Source organism: Neocloeon triangulifer, unplaced genomic scaffold, assembly GCF_031216515.1.
Source record: "Neocloeon triangulifer isolate White Clay Creek 2 clone unplaced genomic scaffold, ASM3121651v1 ptg000014l, whole genome shotgun sequence".
Taxonomy (NCBI): Eukaryota; Metazoa; Arthropoda; class Insecta; order Ephemeroptera; family Baetidae; genus Neocloeon; species Neocloeon triangulifer.
In genome coordinates this window covers 6,744,251-6,757,294 of record NW_026775556.1, presented here as the reverse complement: position 1 = coordinate 6,757,294, position 13,044 = coordinate 6,744,251, and the positions used below count along the sequence as shown (strand labels likewise).

The following is a 13,044-nucleotide window of genomic DNA, read 5'->3' as shown; positions in this document are numbered from 1 at the left end:
ATTTGAATCATTCATGGACATAAAACCTTTTAAAATCAATAATTGACAGGGGAAAAATGTAATAAAATGGATTTAAAAATCTCGAATTAGAAATATAAATCAATAATTAAGTTTTGGATCAACAAAAGGCAAAGGCTGACAAGACTTTGTCTTAGCCTGAACCTTAAAATTTTGTCTTAGCAAAAGATCAATCAGGACTCAGCTGCGATGCCGATTGGTTAGATCATTAAATTATTCTGGAAGGCGATCTTGAAAGATGTGTATGCAAATCAAAATTAATGGAATTCTAAAATATTAGGAAAAAATTAAATTTGTTTTGCTTGGTCTTCAACCCTCTTTCAACTCATATGAACTTGAACTGCAGTGGACAGTAACTTCTAGTGCATGGTAACAAAGCGCAATATTATGAAATTCAAACTAGAAGTAATAATAAAACTATTGCATTGCAAGTTTGCGGGGAATCTAGAAAAAAAATGTTTTTCAATTGCTTAAAGTAGGGCTTATTGTTGCTTGTGCAATTTTGAAGATAATCATTTGTAAATCAATCATTACTGCTTAGAGCTGTTGCAAAGCACTTATTAAATCTCCAAAATAAAAAGGATATTTTGCTGTACATTTTTTTAAATTATTAATCCCACGATGAAAATTTCTATGAAAATATTCTATTATTCACTAAGCAATTAATCGTGATTTAAAAACTGGTTATTTTATTTTGCATCTAGAAAAATTGCAATATTTAAAATCAGATCAAAGATAAAAATATGATTACGATAAAATTTATTGCGTTTCAAGTTTCATACAAAAATTCTGATTGAATATGTGAGTGCAAAAGGCGGTGTGCTGCACCGTCAGACGCAAAATTGTTCTGCACTTGGTGAAGCACACGGCTTTGCACACGGCCCTATACCATGTATAAAGAAGCGTTCTTTACAGACTTAGACATTACAACAACAAACCGCTTTCTATACATCTGGGAAACCATAGAACCAAAACAAACCTCAAGATGCCCAAGCCTTGCTGCGACAATTGCGCCCGTGAGTATCAAATTTCAGTTATTAGGAATAATCACAAAAAATATTGAATCTAGAGATACAATATTTTTTTCCCAATTTTAGTAGGAAATGTTAAATTCATATTGAAGAAAAAAAAGCATTTTAATTCCAATAATTCCACGAAGACTAATGAAATGTAATTTTTTTACAGAGACCTGCCAGGGCGGAGCTGATGGTTGCAAATGCAGCGGTACCTGCGGTTGCAAGGGAGGCTGCAAATGCTGTGCCGAGAAGAAATGAAGACCAAATATGACTACTTTATTTTTTACCAAATTTATATGTTGTATTTCATACTTTTTATCAATAATGATTAAAAAATAAAAATTACCGTTTTAATTATGGCTTTAACAAAAAATATCAAGAAGCTGCTTGTGAAGGATAATCGAGAAAAATGCAGGTTATTGTTTGAGCTTATACATTCGAGCTCACGCTGCTGCGTTCCCGGTTGCCTATCGTTTTGCTGATCGGCGCTCGCGGCAGGTGGATTTGGTTGCTTATTATATCAATTTTAGAATGGCGCTGATAAGAACAGAGTCGAAAAGAAGAAAATAAACAGTCTGATAGTGAGTCAATAAAATCCAACAAACTTTAAAGATAAATAAAAACCTGTCTATAATATTAACTATCCAAAAAATTGTAGTATTTGTTCATTACTGAAGGAACAAAATTAGATCATGCACCAAAATGCGGAAAATGATTTAAATATAACTACAATCCTAGTTGAGTTAGCTGGACTCTAATATATTATATATCTAATAAAATATATTTTTAATTAAAACAAGAATTAGTTGTGACAAAACCTCAAGTATTTGCAAATTTGATTCAATTTCGAAAATTAAAACTACTTAGAAACTTGATCTGCAATTTTAAATATTTTTTCCTTCAGTTTGCAAATTTGATTATGTTGCACATTTGATGAAAGTTCGGCCTAGAGATGACCCAACAAACTATAGAAATGACGCAGGCGTGCGATTAACAAGAAAATTCCTTTCCGGGCTGGTACGGTAGTCATCCGGACTGATGTTGGTGACAAATCGCCGCCTCACCTCTGGCGTTGCGTCGTCGCTCGCGTTATCTCATGGGAGAGGCGCAGGATAAGGTGTCCGAGATAAGGTCACTCTCGCTCATTTTGTCTTGCTCATCTCGATCTCGAAGCAGCAGCACCGAATTCGTCTGACATGGGCAGGGTGGGGCCGCTGCTTAGGTTGGCCGTTGTGGCCGCCCTGTGTGCAACTTTGGCCGCCGACAACATTGACGAGGACCCGAATCAGGAGGTTGAGATTATTGGCACCGATGTGACCATCGACAGGGGCAATGGTGTCCCCGTGGAGGAGGGCATCAACCTCCAGGGACAAGTGAACTACGACTACAGCAATTATGGTAAAAAGAAGATCTAATTTTATAATATAAGTTAAAATTTATGAAATGTTAAACATAATCTTTTAATGCACACATCTATTTTTTTGTTAATTAAAAATGAAATTTCGCTGAAAAAAGGTTTCAATTAATATTAAAAAAGAGACGAAAAAATTAAAATTTAAATTAGCATTCCTCTTAAAATGAAGGCTAGCCTTTAGCAAAAGAAATTTAGGTCAATGCAATTTTAAAAACTATGCTGGTCTGCGGATTTTATTTTTTAATTGAGTATTTCAAAACTGAAATGAGTTTGATCACTTGAATTTTGTAATAAATTTAAAAAGAAAGATAATCTAGATATTTGGGCATTTATTTTTGACACAAATCGGCGCAACCATTTTGATTAATCGAGAATTTCGAGCGGTGAGCAAGCGCCGAGACGAATTCATATTTCACACAGCGATGCGGTGTTCATCATCATGAGCACGTCATCATGATTGAGATATCGCGGCATTATCTCAGGCAATAGGGATAGATTATCTAGGCACGGTGTGTGTTTTTCATCACGGCTAAGTAAACAAGAGCGCGCCGAGTTAGTTACATTTATCTCGCGCACGCATCTTTTTCTCTCTTCTGAGCTGCAAGCCAAAAACGAGCCACACAGCAGACTCCACCTGCTCTAAAATAATGAAATGTGTCAACCTGAAAGATAAAATACATATTTACGCTTGTGTACTATACACTTCTTTCATAAAGGAAAATTTCACGCCCATCTGAATTAACGCCACATTTTATTTTTTAATTAAGAAGAAATTGCACTGACGAATTTTTTTTAACGAGGGCAAATTTGTAGATTTGCATATTTGCAGAAAATTGCCAATATGTCACTTATTATTGAATTTATTTCAAAATCGCTCCCAAATAGAGCAAGGATCATGGATTGCGATTGATTGTAGTTTTTAATCAAATAATTAAATGATGAAAATCAAACAATGAAAACACCAATGTCTTCTCGGATTTTTTTCCTAATACGCAATGGTTTATTCGGCGCATATTTTTAGGTTGAATAAGAAAGGCTTTTTAGTTTACGCATTACAAAAGTAATCAAAAATGATTACATTTTTGACGATATTTAATTTTAATTTTACGAAATATGGTTGACTGACAAGCAATATTAATCTATAATAATAATTTAAATATATACGAAAGTTTAGATGAAACTTAAAGAAGAATTATAATAAGTCTTAAATACACTAAAAATTAAAGAAAAATATTAAATCTTTAAGAGTTTTGCATATTTTACACCAGAAAATGAAAACTTTGCAAAGATTGCAAGAATGAATTAAAAAAAAACCATCCCTCAAGTCCAAAAATTATTCATTTTGTATAGAAATTGAAACAAATTTTTTAAATAATTAATTACACCCTGCTAGACTCTCTGAAAAGCAGAGTGGCGCCGCCGGACCCTCACAACTCAGGCGGAGTTCCATTCAGGATAACGGAACAAAGGTTGAAGGAAATCAGGTCACAGTTCATGTACTGGTACTTTGACCAGGGAGGCCCTGAGAACAGAGGCGATTACCAGAAGGACATCCACTCTTCCACGCCACAGATTCACAAAAATTTCAACTTCCAACTTCCCTTCTTCGGATTCCGTTTCAACTACACAAGAGTAAATATTTATAGTTTAAATAAAATTCATTAAATAACAAATAAAATTCTAATTGAAACAAATTCAGCTTTCAATGCATGGCTATCTGGAGTTCAGCGACCCTCCTGAGCACTACACCTACCCATTGACATTCCCAGTGAAAGAGTGGCCGAAGAAAGCCGATCCGTCCTTTATTGGAATTTTTTACAGCAAGTGCCGAATCGGCTCGATTCACCCAACTGACATCGATCAGCGCTCGCCCGGCGTTTACTTCCGCCTCGAAAGAGATTTGCAGACGAGGACTGACCAGTTTGGCGTTGAGATGAGGGAGCGCCTCATGTGGGACATTCGCGAGGGTGTGGTCGGCTCGGACACTTTCATCCCCAAGCATGCTGTCATCGTGACGTGGAAGAACATGAGTTTTGCAGGCGGCATTGACAACTCTCTTTACAAGGTTTGAAATTTTAATTTAATTAAAGTGGTGAGAACATTTAAAAAAAAATAATACTAATAATTCCCATAATGAAGCAAAAAATCATCACTTAATTGATAATTTTTACCTACCTTTATCCATAATTACGTTTTCCACATGTTTTATAATACATATACTTTTTTATCACCTATTTTTAATTTCAAAATCGAAAAATTTAAATACACTGTACCCTATCAAATATGGTATAAAAAATTCACCTCAAAATGTAAATTAAAGTGAAATTATTTAACAAAATTTTCGCTAAAAAAACCTCCCACTTTCTAACTGAGCCTTATTTATATCTTGGGTTTTATTATTTGAAATGATATTTAAATAGACCAACACTTTCCAAATGGTTTTGGCCACTGACGAGGTTTACACATACGCTATTTTCAATTACGCCGAGCTGCAATGGACGACGCATACTGAGGCTGGAGGTGATACCACGGGAGGAGAGGGTGGAACTCCGGCTTTTGTAAGAAAACATTTTTCTTTCTAAAATCTTGTATTATTTTTCAAATTTTTAAGGTTGGCTTTAACGCTGGAAACGGAACCCAGAGCTATGAATACCACCCTTATTCACAAGCGTCAACCTTGAGAGATTTGTCCGGCCGAGGCTGGGCGAATAATTTCCCAGGGCGGCACATTTTCCGACTTGACGAGAAAATCATGCTTGGCACGTGTAACAAAGATATCGGTGAGTGGATAAATATTATCATTATTTTTCGCTTACATATTTTTTTTCATTTTTGATTCTAAATAACCATTATTTTTTTAATGTTCATATCTTATGGCCAAGAAAAGACAATTTTAATTTTTATCTTTTTCTCTTCAAGAGATCATCAATTAATGTTGAATGTTAAAATTACTTTTAGCCGGAGCAAACTTGCCGTTGGTGTTTGCACCTGAGAGCGGCAACATGTTAGGCGGCACGATTGTCAACATCACCGGTCCCTGTTTCGAGGAGCACGAAAAAATCATCTGCAGATTCGACACGGAAGACGTGGTCGGCGTCTACGTGGACAGAAATAGGGCGATTTGCGTGCAGCCTTTTGTCATGGCAGAAGGCTACGTGAGATTTGAGGTGGCCATTGGAGATAACAAGTTTAACTGGAAGGGGAAATATTTCGTTGGTAATTTTACAAATCGGTTAGAATTTTACAAAAAAGGTGCGAAATTAAATCATTTTTCTGCAGAAACCCCTGCCACCGCGACCGAAAAGATCTCTTTCGCCACCAACGCCGTGCACGAGAAGAGCCCGTCCAAAGTTAAAATCACCTGGAATGCGTATAACTTGACCTCCAACATGCAAGCGAACGTGCAAATTTCACTTTGGGGCTACAAGGAAACCACCATTAGACCAGAGCTGCTCTACATTACCAGGCTTGTCTCCGTGAGTAAAAAAACAAAGAAAATTCAAGGATCTTAAAAATAAAAAATTAAATGATCTCTGCGAAATTTAAAAAAAAATGTAACTAAGATTAAAATGTTCTTGTAATTTATAATTTATACTTTTTCACATAAAAAAGATGGTGACGTTTAAAAAGCTTGAAAGTTTTTTTTATAAAAGCAGAACTTTTTTGAAAGAACAAAAAGCAAAAACCAAATTTTAACATGTCTTCACGTTTGGTTTTATAAAATTCTCTTGATAATTTTTATTTCCAGTCCGTCACAAACCAAGGCTTTTATGAACTTACGCCTGCTTCCTACAAAGATTTCAACGACTTCATGGTCAACGATCTGAAATTCGGCTTCATTCAGATCAATTTGACTGATCCCATGACATACGGTGAAATGCCAGTAAATCCGTAAGTATTAATTATTACATAAACAACTTTTGTGATGAACAAAATTTATAATTATAGGGTCCTCTGGAGTAAACCGATTCCGCTGGCGTGGTACTTCTGGCCGCAGTGGGAGCGCGAGTACGGCCCTAAGTGGGCTGAAAAACAATGCGACACTTGGACCATGAACGATCGCTACCTGAAGAACTTTGCCGCTGAAATTCCGCTCTGCCCATGCACCCTGGAGCACGCCCTGGCCGACAAAGGTCGCTTCCTGCCCGACTTTGACTGCGACAAGGACGCCAATCCCAACTGCTTTTATCACAAGGGCGCCATCCATTGCGTGAGGACAGGGGCACCAAGGTAATTATTTTAAATTTCTATTAAAATTATAATAATGGTTTTTTCGAGTAAAACATTAGACGCTTTTTCTCTTTCAAATCCATTCTTTTAAAATATTTTGTAATTTAAACTTGGTAAATTTTTGTACTTATTTTTATTTGGTGGATTTTTGCTTTCCTTGCTGGGTGGTTTTATGTAAAAATAAATAATAGTTTTCGTCAATTTTATATTTTATCATTATTTTCTTCTTAATTTAAATTGCTATAGCGTGGTTATTTGATGAACTCAACATTTAAAAGCAGCATTCAAAACGATCAAATAGAATATTGCATTCTTATTAAAAAACTGATATTGTTATACATTTTTTTAGTTTGGAGGGATCAGAACAACAGTGTTGCTACGACAAGAACAACTACTTGATGCTTACGTACGACCAGCAGTGGGGCTCTCGACCTCACAGGTCACACAACCTTGGTTTCCTGCCCTGGAACGAGGCCAACAAAGTTCCGACCCTTTCGCACTGGTTCCACGACATGATTCCGTTCTACTCGTGCTGCCTCTGGCAAAGTGAGCAGTCGGTCGGGTGCGAGACCTACAGGTTCGAAAGACGACCTACGCAGGACTGCGTGGCCTACCAGGCGCCATCAGTTGGTCAGTTTCATTTTTCCATTTAAAGTCTACATTCAGAACATAAAAAAAAACGTTTTTTACCCTTATACATAAATTTAAAGTGAACGGATAAATCTAATTTTTTTTCTTGGCATCTCATTTAATTCCAAAAATCTCCAAACTACTTTGGATTTGCACTTCTTTTCACATATTTTTCATTAGACAAAAAGGAAAAAAATGATAAAAAAAAAATGTTATTAGCGAATTAAAAAATAAGGGGTTATTTTTAAGATGCAAAAAACAGATTATTTGGTCATTTTGTTCATAGTTCTTTGAATACAAAGTCAATTAAAATCTGATTTAAAATTGCAGCCGCTGTTTTCGGTGACCCGCACATCGTGACCTTTGATGACCTGGAGTACACCTTCAACGGCAAAGGCGAGTTCGTCTTGGTGCACGCCGATTCCGAGCGACAGAAATTGGACGTCCAAGGGCGTTTCGAGCAGATGCCTGAAAACTTTTACGGAGAAGTCAAGGCGACTCAGCTGACTTCCATTGTTGGTCAGTATGAAAAATTCAACAATCGGAAAGTAAATAAAAAAATATGAATTCAGCTAGGGACAACAGCTCAGCGACGATCGAGGTGCGGATGAGGCCCCCACAGGCCCAATGGCGCTACCGAATGGACGTTTTTGCCGACGGCAAGCGAGTTTATTTTGACAGATCGTCGTTGAAAATCCAGCACTTCCCTGGTAATATCAATACAAATATGCTTTACTTTTACTGAAATGCAATTCAGGAGTCACTGTCTACACGCCAACGTACATTTTGAACCAATCCGAAGTGGTGATCATGTTCCAATCCGGTGCCGGCGTTGAGGTCGTGGAAAATCAAGGCTACATGACTGGCAGAGTTTACCTTCCGTGGGGTTTTATGGTTTGTATTTTGGCAATTTCAATTCAGTTAATGAAAATAATATTTTCTTATTAGAACCAAACACGAGGGCTTTTTGGAAATTGGAGTTTCGACATAATCGACGAATTCACATTACCAGATGGAAGCGTAAGTGGAGCGACTCAAATCAATAACAACGAGGCCATTCACAGAGACTTTGGATTACGATGTAAAAAAATAGAATTCAAACAAATTTATATAATAATTAATAAATCAACATAATATGATTTTAGGGTTACTAGAGGACAAAGAAGATAGTGAAAAAGGCGGGTCCTTATTTGTGCACGAATATACAAGGACGTCAAGTTATTATGCAAATCGGACGTTTGATCCTGAATATCGAATAAGACCGGAGGATATTCTACCGGCGAATAGGTATTATCGTTATAATGAGAGGAAAATAAATGATAAATGGAAATTTGAAATCAGATCGCATGACATAGACAAAGCGCACGAGTTGTGCGGCGACTCGTATCAGTGCAAATACGACTACGCCATGACGCTGAACCGAGACATGGCACTCATTGGAAAGAATTTCCACGATTCTTTTGCAAACATCAAAGCGGAAAATTTAAGACCAGGTAATTAATTCTTTAAAAATTAAGAGAACTAAATTTTAACTGTAGATATAAAGATCCATAGAATTATTAAAGAATATTATTAATGGAAAATTATAAATTCAACTTAATTTTAAATTAAGCAATAACCATGGAGATTCGAAAATTTTAAACCATTACATTGCGAAATTTTACTGTTATAAAAAATTTATTTTCACTTGTTTTTAATATTTTGATAAAAAATTGTTTATTAAATTCTTATTTCATAATCCTATAAAACATATTCAACCATATACAATATATTTTTTTTTTGTAAAATCACACTAACTTGAACTATCTCAATCAGTAATTTCGTGCGGCGTCTTGGAAACTCCTCGCTTCGGCCGCAAGAGTAACTTTTTCTTCATACCCGGCACCAAAGTGACCTTCGAGTGTGACCAGGACTTTGTGCTCATCGGTGACCAAAGGAGGCAATGCACACCATCCGGACAGTGGGACACGCCTGTGTACGGCTACACAGAATGCCTCCGTAAGTTAAAATTTCACATAAACAATTAACCAGGGATTTTAGCTAAAGCATTTTTTTGGTTTTCCAAAAAAAGCCGCTTTAACTTTAAACCTGGGGACTTTTCATGAGTTTAGGACACGTCGAGTACGAATCGCGGCAGGCGTGGACAACCATAGGCATCATCCTGGGCGTGATGCTGCCCATCCTCATCATCCTGGCCGGCGTCTGGTTGGCGTCGCAGCGAAAGAACAAACAGAGAAGACGCGGAATCACTTCTTGGAATTTCATCAGAGGCCGAAATGACGAGTCGTCGCCGGAAACGCCCTTGAAAGGTCGAAGCGAGTTTGCAGAGGAGGTGGACAGCGGTTTCGCACCGCCGAGCAGCACCAACAGTCCCTCGGCAAACACGGACACCCTTTCGCCCCCTGCGAGCACACCCTCGCCAAAGGTGAACGACGCCGCCTCCTCTTCCCCGCCAACCAGCACCCTGAGCAGCAGGGGCAGCAAATCGAGACGGTCCTACGACAAGGTGTACCGGACAAAAGAACCTCTTCCCGGCAAGCCCATGATCGAGTTCGAGAACAAAGTTTGGGACTTGGACGAGGAGACGGACGCGAGTGCGAGTTGGTCGCCGTCGCCCAAGAACAGCGACGCGGCCAGCACGATCCGCAGCTCGATCCTCAGCACGCCCATGCAGTCGCCTCGCGCCAGCCAAGTACCGCAACCTTTACCTCAACCCTCCACCTCGACCTACGCACCCGTCTACAACGAACCGATCACGCCGACAGCACCCACCGCCACGGCACCGAAACCAAAGAAACAAACTCTCGTTTGACGCGCACAAAAGAGGAATTTAAAATTTCTGCACGGACTGCCAGTTTTTAATTTTTTACTTAATTTTATAGTTATTAGTTTCATACTTTAGGGTGGAATGAGTGTATGATGTGGCCTAGTGCAAAATATGACTTGCAACAATGGCAGTAAAATAGCTCAGACTTGCTTAAATATTTGACTAAAAATTCTCCAGGCTTAAAAATTGTAAAAAAAATATATAAATTTTTCCCTAGGTGTGAAATGTAAAAAAAAATGAAAACAGTGTTAACTATAATTCAGGAGAAAAGTAAAAACCGATGATCTGGGTAGCCACCCTTAACATTTTGTATTGTAGAATTATTTGTATCAACGTTTTGAAACCACGCTCATTCTACTTATATTTAGTCAAGCCATCAAGATTGTTTTCCTGATAGAAAATTTTTGTACCTTTTTCGAGTTTCATACAAATAAACCACTGTCTAAGTTACACTTTAAAACTCGGCGTCTCGGAGTGGAGCAAATTTCTATTCCACACTTTTGTGCGCGTCCAACCGGTGGATAATAACTGTCATGCCGCTTGGCTTCTTTCTGCCATTGCAAAACCCTCTGCTTGGTGTGTGGAATGGAAATTTTTCCAGCTCTTGAAATTTTAACAATGGAAATATTTCCATTCACACCCCTTTTCATGCTTTCAGTTACTAAAAATCCATAAATTTAAATTTTTTTTAAATTATACTTAAAAAAAAAATGAACAAGTGCTTTCACTTGGTTCAGAAAAATGAGAGGAAATCTGCACAGGTCACCAGGAATACGAGTCGCGACAGGCGGGTATCACTTTCGGCATCATCCTCGCCGTGATGGTGCCCTTGATGCTGGTCATTTTGTTTGTCATCTACAAGTGGCTGCGAGGACGGGCCCAAGACGACGACAGTCCTCCTCCTGAGCGTTCTTACAGGTAAAAATCTCAAAATAAATATTATATACGTTATAAATTAATAAAAACAGGGGTAGGAATCCTCTTGAAATGACTCTGGTGAAGAACACCAGGACCTACGAGGTCGAGGAAGCGGAGAGGACGGCCCTGCGTCAAAACGAACCAGCCGCCACTGAAATCAATTGATTGATTTCCAGTCCACAACTTAATACTAAGAGCATTTTACGCTGAATAAGCCTCCGGAAGGTTTTCATTTTCAACATCTCTCATGCTTTGTATTTAATATATAATAATAATATTAATATTTTTTGTTTTAATTGTTGAAATTTTTGAAGTTGATTTTGTAAAATTTGTACTTATATTTAAGAGTTTGCTAAATTTTTGAACGTTTTGATTCGACTTGTATTTAATATAAATAAAAATAATTAAAATCCAAAAAGGGCAGTTTTGTGTTAGAATAGACTGGTGACTGGAGTATAAAAATCGCGTGGATTACGTTTTAGAAATAAACTTAGAGACTCAATTAATTCCAAAATAAAATACGCAAGGTTTTAAGACATTGTAACGACTTCTCAACAATATTGCAGTTCACGCTATTTTTAATTTTGAAGGGCGTAAGAGAAACTCATTAAACTTTTGTCATTAAATATCCTTTGAAGAAGTTACAATGGAATTTTTTGTTTTGACTTTTCTGCAGCGACTATTTCAGATTAAATTCAAGCTTGAAAGATTTAAATTTTTGAGAAGAATAGATTTTGGCACTATTCTAGTGAAAAAAAATAAGGTACGTGTGTGTTTGTTTGTTCGCGTCGAGAGCAGCTAGGGATGTTTGTGTCATCCGGTGCTTGGAGGGCGTCCGGGAAATCAATGAAAAACGGCGTCGCTAGTTTTTCGCCCTCTCGATTTTTGCTGTCACGGCGCTGGGTTGAAATTAAAAGAAAAAGTCAACAAAGTGCGGCAGGAAAATGCCAGCCAGGGTCTTTGTAAATCAAATTAGCGACGATCCTCGGCACGAAAATAAACCCGCTCGCATTCTCTGGCTGCCGCGCCCTCGATATTTTCCACTTCCCCTTAGAGTTTCTTTTTTCTCGCAGCGCGTCGGACTCGGGCAATTAATAATTAGGAGCCGGCGAAGAAGTTTTGCGCGCTGACGTCTTGGGCACCTTTGAATATTTCATCGCCTTCAGGGAAATCAGGGTTGCCGGACAAATAGCCGAGCCGGTGCGGCAGTAATGAGCCGGAGCCTCCAATCTGCTGCAGAACAACAAAACAGCCGCAGCTCATCTACAATTCATGCGCGCGAGAGCCGGAGCGCAATTTCCAGAAATATTGCCCCACGTACCGCATCGATATTTTAATTGGCCCAAATTGGATTACCAACACGACGAAATTGCGCCGCTCAAACGAGCATAATAATTTTTCTTTATTGCTTTTTGCACCAGCGTTTCGCGAAATATAAAAGCCATCCATTGATTCCAATCTGACGTTTATTTGTGTTTACAGAATTTATTAAAAATTCAAAATAATTTCGCGTTTTTTTATGCGGTCGGCAAACGGATCGACTCTCGCGTGGTAAATTTCATTTGCAGTCGGACGAAAATAAAAAAGTCAACGCAAAAATGGCGCCGGCTATACGCCAGAATGATATGTGTGTAATTATGACATGGAAAAGCGGGTGGACGGACGGACGGGTGGGTGGGTGGGTTGCGCGCAAAAAAAAGGCCGGGGGAACGGAAAATGTATTCTCAATTATGTCTGGCTGGCTGAAATAGCTCGGGCATTGTAAACTAATTAAAAAACATCACACAGCAGCCCGATGGCCGTAAATAAATAATAAAAAAAGAAAAATACGCTCGGCCGGCGGCGAAAAATGAAAACGGCGCTCGGAAAAATTATGGCTCATGCAGAATAAAAAAGCGATGCACGTGTGTGAGTGTGGTGGTGTATATTATTATTTTTTGTCGAGTATACACAAGTCATTTATGCCTAACAAACACATTCATATGTCAGCC

General features: G+C 38.1%; 1 protein-coding gene and 1 long non-coding RNA gene across 4 annotated transcripts; both read left to right on the top strand.

Annotated features, from left to right (window-relative positions):
• The first annotated feature begins 804 nt into the window (after nt 1-804).
• Nucleotides 805-1,388, top strand: LOC132200469 (uncharacterized). The gene is made up of 2 exons (XR_009442162.1): nt 805-1,034; nt 1,204-1,388. It is a non-coding gene; the product is annotated as an uncharacterized LOC132200469 (long non-coding RNA).
• A 778-nt stretch (nt 1,389-2,166) lies between these two features.
• LOC132200406 (protein mesh) lies at nt 2,167-11,463 on the top strand. 3 transcript variants are annotated; one of them, XM_059625849.1, is made up of 19 exons: nt 2,167-2,432; nt 3,842-4,080; nt 4,148-4,513; nt 4,869-5,006; nt 5,060-5,228; nt 5,407-5,664; nt 5,728-5,924; nt 6,197-6,339; nt 6,397-6,678; nt 7,028-7,308; nt 7,639-7,827; nt 7,881-8,018; nt 8,066-8,202; nt 8,257-8,389; nt 8,454-8,595; nt 8,650-8,801; nt 9,124-9,306; nt 10,897-11,053; nt 11,110-11,463. In XM_059625849.1, the coding sequence occupies exons 1-19, from the start codon at nt 2,231-2,233 to the stop codon at nt 11,216-11,218; spliced, it is 3,615 nt and encodes a 1,204-aa protein (XP_059481832.1). In that variant the 5' UTR covers nt 2,167-2,230; the 3' UTR covers nt 11,219-11,463. The 3 variants fall into 3 exon arrangements, with proteins under 3 accessions (XP_059481832.1, XP_059481831.1, XP_059481830.1); XM_059625848.1 differs by having other exon boundaries at nt 11,104-11,463; XM_059625847.1 differs by lacking the exons at nt 10,897-11,053; nt 11,110-11,463 and adding an exon at nt 9,420-10,766.
• Nucleotides 11,464-13,044: the final 1,581 nt, after the last annotated feature.

Bases quoted from the DNA above. Each gene is read 5' to 3' on its own strand.
- LOC132200406 (XM_059625847.1), top strand. From the start codon at position 2,231: ATGGGCAGGGTGGGGCCGCTGCTTAGGTTGGCCGTTGTGGCCGCCCTG. The intron at 7,828-7,880 runs GTCAGTATGAAA...ATATGAATTCAG, and splicing joins TCAGCTGACTTCCATTGTTG to CTAGGGACAACAGCTCAGCG. The intron at 8,596-8,649 runs GTATTATCGTTA...ATTTGAAATCAG, and splicing joins GATATTCTACCGGCGAATAG to ATCGCATGACATAGACAAAG.